At 33.3% G+C, this 21745-nt stretch overlaps 1 protein-coding gene across 1 annotated transcript in view; it reads left to right on the forward strand.

Annotated features, from left to right (window-relative positions):
* LRP1B (LDL receptor related protein 1B) overlaps window positions 1–21745 on the forward strand; it is a 1905856-nt gene that overhangs the window by 1798889 nt on the left and 85222 nt on the right. The window contains exons 82-85 of the mRNA XM_082395829.1: window positions 173–346; window positions 1956–2081; window positions 8901–9065; window positions 20633–20794. Coding sequence (XP_082251955.1) covers window positions 173–346; window positions 1956–2081; window positions 8901–9065; window positions 20633–20794 — 627 coding nt within the window. The remainder of the gene's footprint in view (window positions 1–172; window positions 347–1955; window positions 2082–8900; window positions 9066–20632; window positions 20795–21745) is intronic.

Genomic DNA, 21745 nt, shown 5'->3' on the forward strand with positions numbered 1-21745 from the left:
GCTAATAAATTAATCCTAACAACATTACAGCTAATATTAAAAACATTCTAATTCTGAAAGGTTTTTTATGAACAGGAATACGATTTTCTATATGATCTTGGATAAACTTAGTTTTCTTAAGTCTGAGTATTTATATTGCAACCCTTACAGCTCCATTTTTTAAAAATTCTAGGCTTGTTACATCCACACAGGATTGATGTCTTCGAAGATTATATATATGGAGCAGGACCTAAAAATGGTGTATTTCGAGTACAAAAATTTGGCCATGGTTCAGTAGAGTACCTAGCTTTAGATGTTGATAAAACAAAAGGTGTTTTGATTTCTCATCGCTATAAACAACTAGACTGTAAGTATAATATTTTACACTATTGTCTATATTGGCAAAGTTTCTTTCTTATGACTCTCAAAATAAAGTATTTTTAAATTCTTAACTCTATTCATGGCTTAACCCCAATAAGTTAAGTCACTTTAATTTTGATATCACCAGACTTTTCAAATTACCAAAGACAAGAAATAAATAATGCAATAGTTGCTATTTTTGCTAAAACAGGTATGAAAATTTCAGGATTTGTTTGTATTTTCTTGGAATTAGAATTAACTTTGTTATAAAAATTTGTCTCTTATTTTGTTTTTTCTAAATTCTTAATAAAACCTTGTGGGTCTATAGATAAACCACGCAAGTAAGGAAATTTGTCATTAGTCTTTTTCACTCACTGATAACCAAGTAAAAATCATAGCTTTAACATTTCATCTTTAAAGGTATCTGAGGAGAACTGTTCCCAAGGGTTGTATTTTCTCTCATGGTTTATGATTTTTATTGTTACTTTCTCTCCTAGAAAAAAACAGATAAATAATTGACATAGTTATTTTGAAAGATCTGTTTCAAACACAGCCATAAAAAATATCGAAGAACAAAGGAATAAAATGTGGCTGAAATTCTAATGATCTGTGTTTATGTATGAGTTCACCCTTCAAAAAACTGTTTCAGACTTACTTATAATTACTCTTTATGACAAATAAAAAGGGATTTAACCTCATTTGGTATGATGGTCTGGAAAGGTAACAATTGATATTTACCAAATCAGTTTGGAAACAGATTAAAACAACATATATACCCCTAAAACCTTCCTGAAATTCTATTCAGTGTTTTGCTACTCTTTGCTAATGATCTGGCACATATGGTTCCAAGGTTATTATGAGGACATTCCCTCTCATCCTCTAGTTCTGTTTGATTCATATTCATAGTCAAATATTTCCACCTTCATAAAAAATAAATAAATAAAAGTCTGCCCTAAGTATAATAGGTGTTTGATTAGTGGTTCTTAGAGCATGAAAGCCACTTTCATAGTCACCATTTCACTACCTAGATACCATTTCTGTTTCATTCTAATGACAGATCCTGCATGGAAAGCCACGCAGCAGCGGTGGCTGCAGAGGATACCGACTGGATAGAAATATAGACAAAACTAAACGTGGTACCCATTTATCCATGCGCACAAACTCCTATCTGATGGAAAGGACACCGTATTAAACATGTTTTTTAGGGAAAAAAGTCATGTTTTGTTTGTGTTCTGACAGACAACTACATATGGATTTTAAGCCTTTGTAAATACCGGGAAGGGGGGGGGGGTGCTGTTTCTGTCTGTTAAACCAGTTTTGAAACTACCTAAATTTGCCGAAGGAAAAGTGACAAAGTAGGTGCTTGAATAGTTTATTCTCCCTCATGGGAAATGTAAAGTAGGGTAAAGTTTCTATTAATGATAAATGTTGGGTAGTAATTTCTTTTCATCTATAAAGGAGAATTGGAATATTGAAATAAGATACTCCCAGTAAAAATTTGATGTTATTTCTTTTCAACATTGCTAATTCGTCATTTCACCTTATTGAATTTTATGTTTTTGAAACCTATTGTATTTATAGTTATGTGTTTCTTTCTTTTGTTTTGTTTTGATCAGTACCCAATCCATGCTCGGATCTAGCATGTGAATTCCTCTGTTTGCTGAATCCCTCCGGGGCCACCTGTGTGTGCCCAGAAGGAAAATATTTGATTAATGGCACCTGCAATGATGACAGCCTGTTAGGTAGGTAAACTTCATTATTCTGTAAATAATGAATTACTGTGTACAGTAAATGTTCACAACTACTGAAACTGAGCAGTAATAGCTACTCAGTCATCACTGATATCATTTCCATGATATCACTGGTTCTTGAATGCCTGTGTAAACTATTCTTTTCTCTGATGGTGACTTTCCGTCAGTTCTTTCTACATTTGTTCACAAAGCTGCATTGAGCACTTACTATGCATCGAAGACTAGATTAAGAACTTTGATGTCACACACAGGATCAAGAGACCTGTTTATATAGCTCCTGTATCAGTAAAGATAATGATATTTCTGATGGTGCCATTCTGCTATTAGTTTAAACCCAACTCCCAAATCCATTTATTCATTTAGCAACTTTATATATGTTTTGGGTGCCAACACTAATTTAGAAACTGATGATTAATTTAGAAAATAAATCTTAGTTTCCTCTGTGTAAAATTTGATTAACAGTAAATACTACTACTACTACTAATAATAATAAATATTTTGAGGGCTTGTGAGCAAAGCATAACACTGATTTAGAAACAAAGGACTAAGTTAGAAACAAAACTGAAAATATTTCTTCATTCAAGAAGTTTATATTTTAGAAGCTAGAGGTTGGAACAAACATTTAAAAACTTGAAACATTATTTCAGATGCTAGTATGTATTAAATAGCAAAACAGAAAAAATCAAATGAAAAAAATCAAAACTGAAAATAATGTGATGGGAAAGGGAAAGAGATGTCTCTTGGATATCCAGGCAGACTTTCAATAAGCTTCCTCATATTCAAGACATTAGCCATAATGGGAAAAAATGCTACTAAGAGAAAAGAAAATCAACACATTAATTTTATGTCACAGACAAAAATGCAGTGCTCCAAAAATCACTTGAGGGTCACAGCAAACATTTTTCCAATGAGATACACACTTAGGATCTCTTCATAGCAGGGCTTCCTACCCGTTGTATTTCTCTGTTTGAATGAACTCCTCATGTAAACACAGTGTCTTTGCCCTCAGTCAGCATCTCTACCCCCATATCATTGTCTCATTGTTCTCTGCTGGGGGTTATGCCAGCTGAAGACTTTTGCCTTTCCAAAGGCACTCAGTGTCTAAAACTGTCACAGCTCTTTCATTTAATATGTATTTTTAAGCATTTGATATGCAAAGCGGAAGAGGTTGAAAAGATGAAATGATGAATGACACAAACACCGATAAATACTTATGTGAATAGTGATATAAGCCACAAAAGAGAAAGACTTTATACTATTATGAGGAATTAGATGATTATCCAGTTAGAGAATTGATTAGAATTTCCTATAGAATATGACATTAGAACAAGATCTGCAAAGATAGATTATATTTAGATTAAGTAGGAATGAAGGAGGAGGACAGTGAGACAGAGGAAACTGTCTGAAAAGTCACGAAAGCATGGACTGTAAAGAAAATAATGAGTCATTTATTCCAGTTAGTGTGTAGGATGTGCCAAGTGCTGTTGTGGGTGGCAGTTGGAACATTCTTAACGGAGAGCTAAATATGAATCACGATTGGTATTTTGGATGGGTACTTTAGTGCCAGTCATTGAAAAGGGATGCTGTCACTGGTACTAGGGTGCGCCCTTCCTCTACCAATTCTCCCAACTAGAGTTGCCATGATCTCAATTGTGATGGTAGAATAAGAGAATTAAATGAACACTTTCAAACATTATCAGGTACGTTTTCCACTCACTGCTCTGACACAGTCACAAATTCTATACTTAACATCTCAGAAACAGATTCTTAAAAACGTCAACAACTCCTTCCTTGTGGAAGATGTGCCTCATTTTCACTCGTTCCACATATACCCATAAGCAGTGCTCTCACAGATGCCTCCTATGTGCCATGTCTACTTACACTATTGTTTGTGTGGGAGAGACCCCTGGGAGAGAGATGAGTATTCTGCACAGAAGTACACAGCTTATGCTACCAGTGTGACTTTTACAGTGGTTCAGATATTATAAGTGTTTTTTTTTTTTTCTTATGGTCAAGTTGCAGACAGCTTTTCTTGTTTTTCTTTTATGAGTAAATAAGACTGTCTCTTCTACATAACCTCCCTTTTTCCTCTTTGCTTAATGCAAATAATTTGTTCAATAATACAAAATCAACAAATATACAGGAAGAACATGGTCTGGAGTAGAGCTGAGGTGGTGCTTTGGATTAAGCCAAGATCTATCACTTAACTAATATGTTTGGCCCTGTACTGCCTCAGTCTCAGTTCCTTCCGTGTAAAATTGGATTAACAATAAATACTACTACTACTGCTAGTAATAATAATAAATACCTTGAAGGCTTTTGAGCAAGGCATATTTTAAGTATGTTATATATATATATATATATAATTTCATTTAATCCTCACAAAACTCCAATGATATTATACTGTCATTGCCCCTATTTTTACAGATAAAAAATTGAAGTATGGAGAGGCTCAATTGACTGCCTAACAATACTTAATAATGGTGGTACTCTAAGGTGGACCTAGGCATTTCACACTCTTAATCATCACATAATACACTCCAGTGTCTTCAAGTCATCTAAAGTACCCATGTCCAGAGTCATTGGAAATACTAGAAATAGCATACAGAAAGTGCCTAGTGCAATGCCTTGCGAAAAGTAGACACACAGCACTCTAAAATAAATCTGTCATGAAGTAAGCAAGAAAATGAAGCTATTACCAAATTGTATAGTTTTATGTTTTAAATGAGGAAGCATTTTGTCTAAATATACAACGATCTAAAACTTTTTTAGAAATTTTAGTTTTACTATTTCAATCCTGCTTGAAAGGCAGGGTTACAGAAACCTCCTCAGTGTTTATTTTATAATTTAAAAGGAAATCTTATATTTTAAATAATCTGAGTGTTAAAAAGTATTCACACTGGCCTCTATATATGAGCCTTGGTTAATGGATGGCTTGGACCACTTCGGTTAGGAATATAAATAAGTGGATTTTAGAATTATTGATTGGTGAAGATAAAAGCCAATTAATTTTTTCCTGACATTAACATTTGATGTAGCCAACTTTTTCAGCTCTTTATAATTACTTGCCTTTCTCTAGCTGCTATTGTTAAATGATGAGCACACTGAGTATCTTTAATCTTCATGTAAGAAATTTGAAATTCAAATGTTATGCATTCTTGGAGAACTATTCACCTGCTCTTCCCTATAGTTGATTATAATTGCTGGAGCTTGGCTTCTGGAGGTGATTTAGTTATTGACAAAAGCAGCTTCCTTTTTCATTATAGAACTATTACAGTTAGGTTTTGAAAGCATGTAACACTACTTCCATTTCAGCAGGCAGTGTTATATTTTTAAAATTTCTGGTGCCTAACGAGGCACATTATAGAAATGCACCTGTCCTAACATGTAGAGATTTTGAATATCTATGTATTTTTACACAGAACATCTACAGGTGAAAATGAGCCCTCCCGTAACAATCCTAGCTGTGATCATAATACCTTAAATATTGATCTTCCTTGTTCACATTCACAACTCCAGTTAGGATATTTCATGCTGAATGAGTTAGAAATGTTTTGGTAAATTTTAAACTGAGCAAGCATGTTTCACTCGAGATCTTTCTTGAGAACGTGACCTCTATATTCAACTCTTTGCTAGAGATTCCCTCTTGCATTTATATAGATATCTCCAATTTAATATGTTCAAAGATAAAACAACACTTCAGGTCCTATTGCCCTCATGTTAGAAACTGAAGAATTATCCTTGGTTTTTCCTTTCCTCTGATGTGATTTTTATCTTCTAGTTACCTTTAGAATATGTCTACATTATCTATCCCACATTACTCTATTTTAGGCCATCATCTTATCTAGCCTGGACAATTTAAACAGAGTCCTAATAGTCCCCCTGCTTTCAGTTTAACCCCTACCAGTACAGTCATTCTTGGACTTTTTAGACTTTTCAAAGACCTAACGTTGCTATGGGGGCAAACTCTAACATCCAAGGATCTCCTATGACACTCTGCTTATCTCTTCAAATTCACTTCTCTCTTTCAGTTCCTGCCTTCACACTCTGTAATCCAGGTCCAGTCACAGTAACTTTCATTCAGTTTCAACAATGCTCACCTTCTGGTATTCATAGATGCCACTCCGTGTGAGCTGTATTCTCAGTGCGCCTTATGGGCACTCAATACATAATGCTGAATAAGAGTGTTACTGGGTAATTTACCTAGTAAGTTCCTCAATTTCCTGTTGAAATTTAACAATACACCTTGTAGACCCAGATCGCAGGTCTTCATCCTCGTACTATTCTAGTATGGCTAGAACTCAAGTTCTCATTTGTGTGTATGTGTATGGTATATACTTATATACTTAAAAATTTACAAAGTTTTATAATTTTAACTTTTACTTTCCAGTTTCTTATTTAATTTAATATTCACAACAAACCTATGAGTTAAGTTGCACATTTGTCCTTAAGGCTATCTTAAAGTAGAAATAACTAAGGCTCAGATAGGTTAATTGATATGCCTAGTAAGGGGCAGAACTAGGACTTAAAAACAGGTCTCACTACATCAACTGTCATTTTCTTTATACTCTGTGTGTATAGTGCCTCATGAGAGAGTCCTTCATATTACAAATGCAGACTTTAGTAATGCCAACCTGAAGCCTCCCTACATGACTAAGTATTGGAAACTGCAATGCCGAAAATCTCGAAATTTGTCTGACACTGCTGATAGTCTCTGTTTATGACAGTGGTTATGATACTTGAATTATTGTGTCATTTGAAGTCACTGAGGCTCTTTAAGAGGTTTTTGTGATTATTGCAACGATAATTATTCAAGCTTCTGTTATGTCTGTGCCAATGCATCTTGAGTGAAGAATATAGACTGTTTTGATTTTATTTTATTTCATATAAAATAAGCGTGACTTTAGAAAAGGTATTTTTTGAATAGAATGCTTCTTAAAATATTGTCAATTGTCTTTGTTCCATTGGACATTATGTCCTGCTCTATGTAGAGCAGTATTTCTAATGGAGCAAGGCCATGTCTACACATACAGAAAAATAATGTGGAAAATGATTCCAAACCAATCTTTATCATAAATCAGACTCATCATATTTTTAAAAATGATTTTGTGACCCCAAGGAATGACCATCCTTTCTTTCTCTCAGCCAAGATGTATTATATAGGCAGATTGTGCTTAATTATTTTATATATGGAAATAAATATTTCTGACACTGTTTTATCACCATCTTGTATCAAATCTAAGTAATTTTTAGTTTTGTGTGTTAATATATAGTTGATAAGGATGTACATCAAAGAGTATCTTTTCATTTAAATGTTTCCCTATACTAAAAATTATATGTATATATGTTTTTGTATATGCACACTATACTATATATATGCACTATACATACTATATATATACTCCCTACATACGAACAAGTTCCATAAAGAGAGCATGTTTGTAAGTCCAATTTGTTTGTAAGTAAAACAAAGTTAGCCTAGGTAGCCAACTAACACAGTCAGCTATATAGTAGCATACTGAAATAGGTTTATAATAATTTTCACACAAATAATACATAAAAAACAAACACGGGCTTCCCTGGTGGCGCAGTGGTTGAGAATCTGCCTGCCAATGCAGGGGACACGGGTTCGAGCCCTGGTCTGGGAAGATCCCACATGCCGTGGAGCAACTAGGCCCGTGCACCACAATTACTGAGCCTGCGCGTCTGGAGCCTGTGCTCTGCAACAAGAGAGGCCACGATAGTGAGAGGCCCGCGCACCGTGATGAAGAGTGGCCCCCACTTGCCACAACTAGAGAAAGCCCTCGCACAGGGACAAGGACCCAACACAGCCATAAATAAATAAATAAATAAATATAATTAAAAAAAAAAAAAAAAAAAGGAAAGGACACGCACCTAGAAAAAAAAAAAAAACAAACACAAAAAAATAGAGAAAACATTTTTAATCTTACAGTACAGTACCTTGAAAAGTATAGTAGTACAGTATAACAGCTGGCATACAGGAGCTGGCATCGAGTGAACAGGCAAGAAGAGTTACTGACTGGAGTAGGGAGAAGAGGTGAGAGATGGTAGAGCTGAAGGATCTTCAGCAATAGGAGATGGAGGGCAAGCTGCTATTTCACTCATGCCTGACGTTCAGTACCAGCTTCATCACTGCTGCTTTTACGCTTGCTTCCGGACATCCTGGGCTTGAAATAAAGATACTGTACTACTGTACTCTATACAATACTGTACAGTAAAGTACACAAAAGCACAACCACTTGTAGAGGATACAGGCACGTGACAAAGTACACCAGGCATGTGAACTAACGTACGTGATTGGACATGCAAACACACGTTGGCATCTTTGGAAGTTCGCAACTTGAAGGTTTGTATGTAGGGGACTGTATATATATTTATCTTACATATTTCGGTTTGGTTTAATATCAAACACTTCTAAAAACTAGGCCATGTTTGCCCATATCATGAAAAAACCCATATTGGTTGGAAAATATTTTATTTTTAGAAAGTTTCAGTTGGTTTTATTGTTTAATGTTTTAACAAATGTAAGAAATGGTAAACAATGCCTTAAGCCTAAAAAAGAATAAAAGTTAATTCAATATTTGTGTTCACCATTCAACAATGGTTGAAATCTATTTCTCTATTTTCAGATAGTATTTTGCTTCTTCTACTTTTATATTAGGGGTATTTATTTTTGGAATTTTATGGAAAAAAGTGAATCTTTGTATTTAATTTTTCTTTATTTGAAGTTTTCTTATTCTACCACCTACTGAATGGCATGCTAATTTGTACATTTCTTCTTATAACCAGATGATTCATGCAAACTGACTTGTGAAAATGGAGGAAGATGCATTTTAAATGAGAAAGGTGATTTGAGGTGTCACTGTTGGCCTAGTTATTCAGGAGAGAGATGTGAAATCAACCACTGTAGCAACTACTGTCAAAATGGAGGAACTTGCGTGCCATCAGCTCTAGGTAAATAATTGAGTGGCATTTGTATATTCAAATCATCTGTAATTTTCCTTATATGTGAAAAATCTACAGAAAATACTTAATGCTATGAATATAATTCCTGGTGTCTTAATAACAACTACATTAACAAAAATTAAATCTAATAATTAATTCAACATAATCAGTGGCATTTTTTCTAAATTGAGTATATCAATCGAAGTCCAAGTCACAAAAATTAACAATAATAATGATCATTATCTTGTGTTAAGTGCGTACCATTGACAGGGCTCAGTTCTCATAGATATTCTGACTCTGGCTTAAAATGATGAGGCAAAATCAGTTTTACAACCCTTATCTATTTGACTCCAAAATCTGTTTTTTTTTTTTTAAATTGAAGTTTGCCTAATGCTAAAACTCATGTTATTAAAAATTAGATTTATTTTAAATATATACATACTATATCAGTACATCTTAGAGCATCATAATTTCCATCTAAAATCATAACTACTCTGTTGGCATTGCAATGTAGTATATTCAAAACATATTGCTTTGAAAACATCAGTTTACTACATATTAGGATATACTTGAGATTCTTATTAATTTATGCTATATCTATGCTCGCCAAAAGTGTTTTCTACAGCACATAAGTGAATACTAAAACATATTTTCCTACTGACTTCTATTAAATTTAAAATATGTTCCCACTGGAAAAAAAAATTAACTATAATACATAATAAAAATATAATTTGCAAATTCCAGTATTAGTGCAAAGAAGATATGCAACTATTAGAGTGAAATCTATGTACATTTAATTCTCCTACGATAACTGCAGATTTAGGTAGTCAGATGGAAAAGCAATCCATATGATCTTCACATCCCATATATGGTTAATTTCTTTCTTACTGGGATTTCTCACTGCTTCTATTGCTTAAGCTATTCCTTAAAGTATTTAGCATAATGCTAACTGAAAGAGCCACATGAAGAAGCATTTTCAATGGAGTTCAGGAGAAGCAAGCTGTTTTCTGATTTGCATTCTAAGAGTAAAAGCAATACTATTTCTTTGATAGTTTGATAGTTTTATACTTATAAATATTTTTGACTTATGATTAATTGATAATTAAGATAATTGTAACTACTCAATAGAATTCTGAAAAAATATTCAGCAGGTTGATTGAACTAAAAAAGGCACTAGGAGTCTTACTACATATATTCATTCTGCCTGAGGGGGAGCTAGTCCATAAAGTATATTCTATTGCTATGGGAAAAACTGTAGTACTGAGACCTTCACTGAATATGCAAATGAGAATCCATTGAATGTATGGTAAAAGGGTGTGACCTCTAATTATATTTTAGCAACACACATACCACTTAGCTTTAGAGAAGAAGCTTCTCTTATGCAAATGAGTTGTTTAGGGTTTTATTATTTAATTGTTAACTTAATTTTCTCATTAAGATAAAAAAAATCTTTGCGTTGTGACCAGATGATTTTCTTATATTTATCTTTGGAAATATTTAAGCCAGCTAGATAAAGAGTTTGGCACTCCAAACTATGGCTACCTATTCAACCTGCAATCAATGCACAGGGACAAATCTCTGTGAAACACTGAATTTGCTATCCTGTTAATGGATCCTGAAATATATATAAATACAGCACAACTTTTGATGTTTCATTCAAATCATTTGTCCAGACCTTGCTGCATTCTTAAAATCCATAGTATATCAAGTTTATCTATGCACCCAGAGTATTAGATCTTGATTTACATAGATAATATGTTCAGAAAAAATTATATTTCAAATTAGTAATATAAATGAGTTCTCATATGAATTCAACTTGAGATATAGCCATGTAGTTTATTGTCTTATAGCATCTAATAATTAATAATAATATAATAGCTAATTAAGTCATTTACAAAGCATTTTTTACTTTTAAAAATGTGGTTTTATAAAACATTGTTTGATATTATAGACTGTAGAACCTCATTATCTCCACACAAATGTTAATTTGTGAAACAAATCCCAGTGGGCAACTCATAGATTTATTCATTGTTGGTTTACTTACAGTTAAGCCTTTGGCAGACTCCTATGTGGACACTATATAACTAGGGTTTGGGGCAGCCTTAATTAAACTTTATAAGTTTGTGACAGTTGTATAGAACTATAATAATTGAACAAAGGAAATGTCACCAGTTAATTAAAGGCACACATCTGAGAGGCGTAATTAAAATTTTACATGTAGGAATAAATTTTTCCTCATTCCTTAAGGTTTTTTGTAATAAAGAAAACTAAAAACTAGATATATGAGCTGTATCCATATAAGAAGGTACTACAAAATGAAACAGCTTGACATTGATTATATCAACAAGGATCCATGTAGTTAATTTCTGTGACCTGCTCATAGGAGGATACATTTAAGATAAAGTTTGCATTGGCAAAGCAATGGAAAATAGAATAAAACATTGAATTATTCAATCATTTTATATAGAAAACAGAGTATAATTTATGGAATTATTTTTTCATCACAGATATAATGGATATTTATGTAATTATATGTACAATTAATCTTCACTTTTATGAATATTTATTCTCTAAGATATGTTCATTCTGTGTGGTATTTTCCATACTCTTATAGATCTGTTATTTAGACTTTTAATGTTTCTATCAAAATGAATCAGGGTTTTCTACACAATTGATTTAGAGGAATGGAGCAAGAAATTTTGTAAATTTGGGAAAATATTCTCAAATACTCCCACTCAAAGTTTGGAATTATGCATAAAGAAAGGCAATTCTAATTTGGGAAGTTTAAATATATGTAAAACTGGCTAGGTGAAGAGATGATGGTGCAATTTTTTATAGTAGGCAATTCATTTGTATTGAATTATTTAAATGAATTCAACAAGAAGACAGCAGAAGCTCTCTTTGTGGTGCCCTCTGTCACCACATCTGTGTATTTTGGCAGTGAAAGATTTTATTCCCAGAAATGAAGCCAGAGGAAAGAGGGCTCCCTTGAGGAAAGAAAAAAATCAAAATCTTCTCACTGCAATGGAAAGGGCCCTTATAATAGCCAAGTAGATGGAGATAACTTTCTATCTCATTTATTCAAGATCTTTCTGTCCAGACAACTGCCCCAGATATGTTGGTAGCATATGTGACTGCCATCAATTATGATCAAATATGATAGCCCTAAAAATGTTTGCTCAAAGGCAAGTTAAGCTAGGAAATTTGGGGCACCTTCGAAACAGCATGAAACAGATGATGAAACATATATACTGATGTCTCTCAAGTCACATATATATCTGGGCTGTAAAGTACACAGTCACCTAATTAATATCTTGATAAAGGGTGAACATACATTTAAACAGTCCCTCTTTGTTTTTCTTTCACTTTATATTTAAATGAGGGCTGTTTTTAATTTAAATTAAGCTTGATGTCTTAGCTCCCTTAACATAGATATTGATTATATTTAGAAAGTGGTAAAAGCTGGATATTTGGTCCTATTTGCTTTTTAAGAATCCAAGAGAATAAGTTGAAAATATAAAATTGAAAACATAAAATAGTACATATAGTTTAACAAATAAGCAACATAGGAATATGTAGCTATGACAAATCAATGGAAAAAACACACAAAAAACATAAGGAGCAAGTGGCAGAGCATGCACATATATGAACACAAACATATATAAAAGCAGAGAAGAGAGGGAAAAGAGGGAGGAGGAGCCCAGTCAGACATAGGTGAAACCAGCATTCTTAAATCAGTACCAGAAGAAAATGTTCATGGTACAAGCCTTGCAGCAAGCAATTTTGAATTACTCAGCAAGAGTTGCAGGGCAGAAATAGACATACATGTAGAGAACAAACATATGGACCCCAAAGTGGGGAAAGCAGCGGCGGGGTGGTGGTGGTGGGATGAATTGGGAGATTGGGATTGACATGCATACACTAATATGTATTAAATGGATAACTAATAAGAACCTGCTGTATAAAAAAATAAAAAAATTAAAAAATTAAAAAAAAAACAAAAAACAAAACAAACAAGAAAGTTTCAATGTCCTTTAACTAAATAATGTCACTTTTAGAAATATATTCCAAAGGATTACATAATAATAAAAAGTAAAATATTTAGAAGTGAAAATGTTCAATGTAGTATTGTTCATAATATAAAATTGGAGATAAAAACCTAAATTCAAGTAGTTAATATATAAAATATAGCATATCTAAAAGATGAATGTTATACAATAAACAAAACTATAATTGTAAACTATATAGTAATAGAGAAAAATATTCACATTTTATTTTAAAGTTAAAAAGCACAAGAAAAAACCTGCTTGTATACTATGAGCCCAATATGGAAAAATTGCATATGTAATAGGTCCTTCATTATACTTCCGTATTTTCTAAATGTTCCACCATGCTTTATTGTTAGAATCAGAAATTAAAATAACACTTATTATCATTGTCAGGATCATGATAATTAATATATATTGGACTGCTTACTAAGTGCCAGGCACTGTTCTTGGTCCTTGAACCTTCATAACAAACCTATGAGAGAATGAAAGTAAGATTCTCTCTAATCGTGCTGCTGGCTTCATGAGTCATAGTTACTGGTTCGTTTAGACCATATGGTGAGAGCAGTACTGAACTATTTAGTCTTATAGCTCTCTAGGCTAATGTCAGAAGGTTTGAGTTGGCTTACTTGTATTCACAGAAAAGACAAAAATGTTTCAGTCTCATTTCCACAATGCTGGCTAAAAATGAACGTTCCATAAGTATAAATAGATTGTGACCTATAATTTGAAACATGTCAGAATATATTAAGTAGTACCTGGCGGGGAGCTGGATAAAGCCCACGGTTCTTTCTTTGCTTTGTCAGGCTTTGCTGAATAGTTCTCTGTAATCTTTGTAATACTTAAGACTACCCAACAGCTATAGTCAACTTGCTAAAATTATGTATAAACGGGCACTCACTTTCAGTCCAGAAAAACATTATATTAAGTGGAAAAGTGGAATGTCAAATCTCTTTATTGAAAAGACTAGCAATTTTTTAAAGCATTCAAAACTTTTATTACTTGAATCTAAGTCAGAAGTGAAGGCAGATTTCACAAAGGAGAGTAGTCTTGGGGGTTAGAGGTCAGGAGACAGGCTTTCTGATTGCAATCCAGTAAGTAACTGAATGATGCTATGATGGTTTGTCTCTTGGCTTATTATTTTATTCTGTAGGAAGGAACAAGAATGTAGCTTTTGTCCAAATAGCAAAGACGTTTTGACTAAAGATGTATGTAACTTTTAGATAGCATTTTCAGAGAGGAACATTAAATGTAAATGTGTATAAATATGCCCTGCAGTTTAAATGTCAATTAAATGCTTTTATTACTTAGACTCAATGTGTGTGTCAGACTATTTGAACTAAACAATGACTGAATGCATAGAAAACTAGTTAGGTATAAAATGTTATAACCAGGGACAAAAATTTACAAGCACAAGACCAAGTTAAATAAGGTAAGCAGCATGGCTCACATAGAAAAATGAGTATGAATTCAAATAAATTGCTTAAAAAGAGAACCAATCAATAAGTTCACTAGCAGATATCTACCACTCAGAAATAATAAGTATAGTCATGGTCGCCTAAGAAATTCACACGTAATTACTTTTACTAGCATTCTTTCATCACAATCAACCACATTTTTTTCTTAAATTTATTTTTTTAATTTTATTTTTTGTTGAAGTATAGTTAATTTACAATGCTATGTTAGTTTCAGGTGTACAACAAAGTGATTCAGTTATATATATATTATTTTTCAGCTTCTTTTCCCTTAAAAGTTACTACAAAATACTGAGTAAGCCGTACATCTTCAAGTGTTGTGTTTAGACAGAAAAAAGAGTTATAATTTATTTGTCCAATATTGAGCAGAGAGGTTATTTTGCCTACTAAAATCATACAATATCAATTAAATCAAACTGATGAGTAGCATTTTTATAATCAGCTTAAAAACTGTTTATTAAATAAAGCTAGATTTTAAAGACACACTTACAGTTTTAAATCAAGTTATTGAAAAATGCCAACAACATACACCTTAATAATATTCAAATGAAAATATATGCTTTTGAGAAACATATTGATTGATATATTACTTGACTAAAAGCTACCCAGCAAATTTTACTCTAAAATTATTAGCAAGTATGCAGCAATTCAATAATTATAAAATTTTGAAAATTTTACAAACATAATTATTGTCATATTATAGTGACTACTATAATTGAATTCTCAATTCAAATGCCAAGGATTCTAGTAGCTTCCTTAATTATATTATTTTATTTAATTTGAAACACTCTATGTGGCATTTTTTAGATGTAAGCTAGCATGATTAAGTAAGAAAACTAACATCTGAGAACATAGATTATGTCAAAGTCACTTCTCTAAGACATTATCTATTATCACTGAAAATCATCAGTATTGTCTGCCCATATCAGAGAAATTTCTTTGAGTATATAACTAAAGATAACATACAGTTAAAGATTCATTTATCTAGATGTAAATTGTAACCACGTCACATAAATTCAATGCTCATTTAACAGGGACTAGTGATAAATCTTTATGATATCCATATAATTACTTATATAATAGAAAAGATTTCATTGTTGTTATGTATATTAAAATATACTGTTTTGAACTGATATATATAGATTACCTATAGGCATGTTTTGTTCAAAAGAATGAAAATGGAAAAAATGTGCATCAGGATTCCATATGGAGTTTCTTAACAAAGGCAAATGTACTCAGTGAAGTTTAAATAACGACCAAAATTGAGGATTTGTTTAATAGCAATACTAAGAGTAATAGTAATGCCAATGCTACTATTACTAATAAACCTACAATTATTGAGTACTTGCTATGTGGCGGGCATTGTGACAAGTGTTTTACCAGCTCATGGCAGGCATTGCTATCACCATTTTGCAGAATGAGATCCAGTGAGGATGTCTAAGTTTTCCAAAGCCACACAATTAATAAATATGTAACCAGGTTTCTTTCTCAGGTCTACCTGATTAAAAACAAAAAAACAAAAAAAAAACCAAGTAATTTAACTTTGTACCAAATTTATTTAATTACTATTAAATATTCTTATGAAATATTTTAGAATCAACCATTTTCACTGAGACCATGATTTTTGGTATATAAGGGCCATGCAAGAACAATGAAGTTTAGAGAACTCTATGAGATTCCAAGGCATTTCCATTTTTTCTTATGAGCATTATAATCTTCAGTTGTGCTAACAGATATTATTAATATTTATCATTGACTATAGATGGTTAGTGATTGTAGTTATGTATTTACCATGTTTGACATCAGCTATTACTGGTTACCTAGTTAAATTTCAAGAGTTTATTATTAATTTATGTTGTATGAAAATTTGCTGCAACAGTTTATATGAGATAAGTTTCCATTTATCTATAAACAGAAGTAATATATAACTACATTAACCTCCATTTATTATATGCATACATCTAGCAAGGCACTTGGTTAACGTGTAGTGTGGAACTTAATACGGCCCTGGGAGAGCCTTCAGTCTAGTGAAATCATGTGTGCTACTGAGGACAATGTTCATGAGAGGAATTTTCTCTCTCAGGGAGTCATGGGAGGAGTAGATGAACCTGTTGAACAGCCGGAGATATCCACACAGGGACGTAAAACAGGGAGTGAAAATGAAGGTCTGAAATTCAGGAAGGAGAATGAGCCCAGAGTCAAAAAATCAAGACCAAGACATTCATATAGAGAGATCATTACTGAAGCCATGAAATTGGATAATATCACCAGAAAGAGATAGAAAGAGAACATAAAGGCAATTATAAAAGAGCAGTCAGAGAAAAAGATAGGGAAATCAACAATGCTAGTGTCTTAGAAGCCAAGTGGAGATAAAATTTTCAAGTGTAGATATTAATAAATGTAAAATCAATGGAGAAAATTTGAGGAGGAGGAGGATTGAGGAGAAATCAGTAGATTTAGGGATTAAGAGATTAGAGGTAAGTTTTGCAAGAGTACGCAAATATACAGTAAAGACAACACCAACATTAACTTCTCCATTCCTAATCCTTTCTTACCAACAGGGAATCAGAGTTGATTTGTAGGAGCAGTACTTACATGTTGAGAGATCTGGCCTCTCTTCAGAGGGAACAAAGAGAAGCAACAGATTGACCCATTATTTTGTATATTAAAAAATAAAAACTACAAACCCAGTGAAGGATTGGAATGTGACTTTATGATCGAAGATTTTACTTTGTCATATATTGGTAGAATTGGAAGCAGAAAGTGTAGCTTTCTTTCGAAAAAAGCTCGAGAATGTACCAAAATTTGAAGTTATACAAATAGATGGATGTGGCAAATATTAGGTTTGTTTTTGTTTGTTTTGTGTGTGTGTGTGTTCTTTCTTTTAATGTGTAGGATTAAGCATATTTAGAAGATAAAGAAGACAGAAGGACCCATTCTTCAAAGTTTAAAAATGTTGGAGTTTGAGATGAAGTTTGTGGGGAATACCTGTTCTATCCCAGCACTGCCACACAAACAAATTCAAATTTAATTGCATCTTAAATAAATAATGGAGATAAAGTGTGTAATTTAAGAAAATTTTCAGAATGGTTTTTCTAGAATGTTACAGTGCCTTTGTAGACAAGGGTCACAGAGTAAGTCATACCTGTAAGAGGTGAATCTCAGTAGGAATAACAATAATATTCAGAGCTAAAATGTAACTGATTGCTTTCTATGTGCCTGGCACAGTTAGAAATGTTTCTCATTTATTCTATGTGATTCTACACAACAACCCCATGAAGCAGGTACTATTATTATCCCCATTTTTACACATGAGGAAATAAACAGAGAGCTGATATTTGCCCATGGTCCCACACCAGTAATTGGCACAGATAGTCTATGAATCCAGGCACTCTTGACAACCTACACTGTTAAAGTGTTAGCTAAGAATGCTATAGGAACTAGACTGATTAGAGCCAGCAAACTCCTCCTTCCCCTTCTTCATCAGGTCAATTGACGCTCTTTCTGATTGAGCTACCTTTACAGGCTGTCAGCTCTCCAGCTCCCTGGATGTATCACTGCTATAAATCCATACCTTAGTCATTGTAACAGTGCTGTTTCCTTTTCACATGGCAAAATCAAATTCAGCTACCTAAAAAATCTTTATAAAATGAATCCAGTGCAACTTGTTAGGGTGCACCCAGAGAGATTCTTGAAAATATTAGCTGGAACCCATTATAGAATTCTGCAGCAGATGGTTCATTTCCCATCAGCAAACAAAAGATCTGCTGTATCACCACACTGTTTCAAGTCAGATAATATTCTCCTGAATATGAAGATTTATACTTATCAAAAATAAATCTTCTCTTCAAAGGAAGAGAAAGTGGAGCTTTTTGAAAATAATTCAGCTGGAATCTAAATGATGAGAGGCATATTCTAGCTGGGGGACAACCTGGTCACTCTGCCCTAGTTTCAAAACAGCTGTAGATGAGATGAAAGCATGGTGTCATTTCTCTGAGCGACTGGAACAGAGGAATTTTCAAGTGCCTTAGCAGGTTGGGTTGATTTCTTTCAAACTTCTATCATTTTACTTTTTTCACTCCTAGTTCTTTAAACAAAAAGAAAAACACCTAGAAATTAAGGTAGAAAAACTTAAATCTACAATGTATAAGTTGTACGTTGTATGGCACTTTTTCTGATTGTTCTAATGCATTTTGATTTCCCCTTATACTTTCTGTACTGTTTGTTTCACATTTAGCTCATGTTAATTTGTGTTCCTGATTGTATGTTCTATTTCTCTGTAAGTCGTTCACTGGTTCTTGTTGATGTAGATGAATTACTTCTTTTATTCAGGGCTTTCATTTTGCTTAGTGACTATGTTCTAACAATTATCTATCCTCTTCATCTTCTACCGTTATTCTCGTTTGTGTCTATTTGTCTATATGTAAGCAACAGCTAGAAAACTCACTACTTTCATAAGAAAAATATTTGGCTAAATGTTTTAAAGCAGTTTTCTGGCAATAAAAAAATATGAGGTTATTTTATACACATTACAGCTTTTAATGTGTATAAATTTTACCTTGTTTCTTAACCTATTAATAGGCATTTATCTGCCACCAAACTAAAAACACGTATAAATAAGTTTTAAAGCAATAGTACCCACTGTAAAAATGTATATAACTTTCTTCCTTGAGAAGCAATAGCTTCTAGCCATTTGTAAGTGTGTGGAGGCCTTTCAAAGTAAAATAAATAAATAAATTGTGGAGCTCAATTTATTCATTTTCTTGGAAATGCAGGTGGATTTTATTTGGAGACGTTTTATTCACTTAAGAATGCTTTTCAAAAAATACATATGTATAGAATTGTCCTTCAAAGTAGAATGTAGAATCTATGGCAACAGAAAAAAAACTTTTATCACTTTTACACTTCAAGTTGTAAGCCTTACACTTATGCATTTTTCTGACCATTCTAATTATGTTGCATGTCTACAATGGTGAGAGAGGAGATGGTTGGATAGTCTCTGATACTAGACAACTAAATGACGTTTTCTGAGTCCTAGTTAATTGAGATCAATAACTGAATTTCTTTGTTATTCCCTTTCATGTTATTACTTTATATTTGTACAACCTCTAAACTTTATTCTGCCCCCATTACAAATGGTAGCCATTCATTTTGCTTTGTTTTCCTTCACTTCTCCTGCAGAGCTAATTCTAGACTCCATTTTCCACTCAGTTCTTGACAGTCCAGGCAGTTAGAGAGACTCATTCTTGACATAACAGTTAACTGTGTTATGTTCAAAACACCTTAAAGCATTGTTCACCATTCATTGTGATGTTAGTTCCCACAGAACAAATAAAATATCCAAAGATGATCTGTCAGATTTGCTATTGTGTGCTATTAACATTAGATTTGTTAAATCATCTTTAGACTACAAGTGACAGTCCTTCACCATGAATAAAAATATAAAATGAAATAAAATAGAATTCAGTAAGTGCTTATATACTAAATGCAGTATGTGTATTTATATCAAATAAAATAACTAATATTCATAAATCTTATTACAGCTGACATGTCCACTTTAAACTTATTAAAATATTTATTTATAATAAGCCTAAGCTCATGTTTTATGTAGATACAGCAGTGATTGGTACCTGATGATTGAACACTGGGCAATATGATTGTCTCTATTTTATATTCTAATGGCCAACACAATCTGCATTACCACATGCCTAGAACAAAAATAATTGAAAAGCAAAATGGACATGAAAACAGAAATACAAAGAATAACACAAGCACTTTAAAGCATAAAATGTATGTATGCATGTATAATTGTTCACAAAATGAGCTCTGATTATTTTACCTGATGTGAACCTGAGCGATCTTCTAACCTAGGCTTCGTTGGAACGTGGGGAAGCTGAGACACAGAGAGGTCATGTTACTGTGTAAAGTCACAGATTAAGTAGTGGACAGACTTTGCCCCGAATACTGACTTCTTGATTCTTACCTAGTGAAGATTCCATATAAGTAAACAATTTTGTCAACTAATTGCCTTTTCATTACCTTTTTTTCCCAATAGGGAGACCCACCTGCAGCTGTGCACTAGGGTTCACTGGACCAAACTGTGGTAAGACAGTCTGTGAGGATTTTTGTCAAAATGGAGGGACCTGCAGTGTTACTGCTGGGAACCAGCCTTACTGCGACTGCCAGCCTGAACACACTGGAGACAGATGTCAGTACTGTAAGTGAAAGAAACGTCCACAAGACAGTCTGACAGCAGGCTGTGAGCTGTACATTAAGTAATCTTATCACCTAGATCTACACTCCCTCCATTACCTCAATTTCAGCCACGCCCTATTTTTCAGGTCCACCCCGTCACCCCAAATCTAACAATTCTTTACGTTGTTCCTCATCCATCTCTTATTTTAAAGATTCTGTTTTTTCCTTTCCCAGCTTAGATTCCATGGTCCATCATTGCAGTCATTCCCTTGTATACACCCTTAACAATCTTGCTCCCTCTCCCCTCTCTTGTACTTTTCTAGAAAACCATAACCATGGTTAAATCCAGTTCTTCATCTGTCCTGAACTGGCACCCCACCGCTGAATGCAACTGAAAAAAAAAAAAATAGACTGGTCTAACTTGAGGTTTTATCACTAATCTCATATGGGCACTTACTATGGTTTCCACTGTATTTCATTAATCCATTAACCCTCCTAGATGTCTGTGTCACATCTTCTCCTTTCCCCCCAAACCTCCAATACCTGTGCCCCAACTTTATTCTCAGCTTAGGAACTTGCTTCCTATTTCATTAATAAAAAAAGAAGCTGTCTAAAGAAAACTGCCACAAGCTCCCACCACCAGATCCCTCAAATTACTTTGTCCTACACCACATCCTCTGTCTTCCTTCTTATGACTAGGGACCCATGCCATGTCTAATGCTACACTGTCCACTCCTACATTATATCCCTCTTAGATACTCATGGACACATCTCATACAACTGTCCCCTCTTTCTTCTGCCTTATCAGTGTTTTTCTTTTTACCTAGTCCTTTCTTTAGAAACTTTCCTTTGTGCTCACATCCCTTTCTAGCTACAACTTTATTTCCCTGCTCATTTGTTTTAACCTAAGGTATAGTTGCTCTACAATATTATATTAGTTTCAGGTGTACACATAGTGATTCAGTATATTTAT

Source organism: Balaenoptera borealis (assembly GCF_965194805.1).
Source record: "Balaenoptera borealis genome assembly, chromosome: 6".
In the NCBI taxonomy this organism is placed as follows: domain Eukaryota; kingdom Metazoa; phylum Chordata; class Mammalia; order Artiodactyla; family Balaenopteridae; genus Balaenoptera; species Balaenoptera borealis.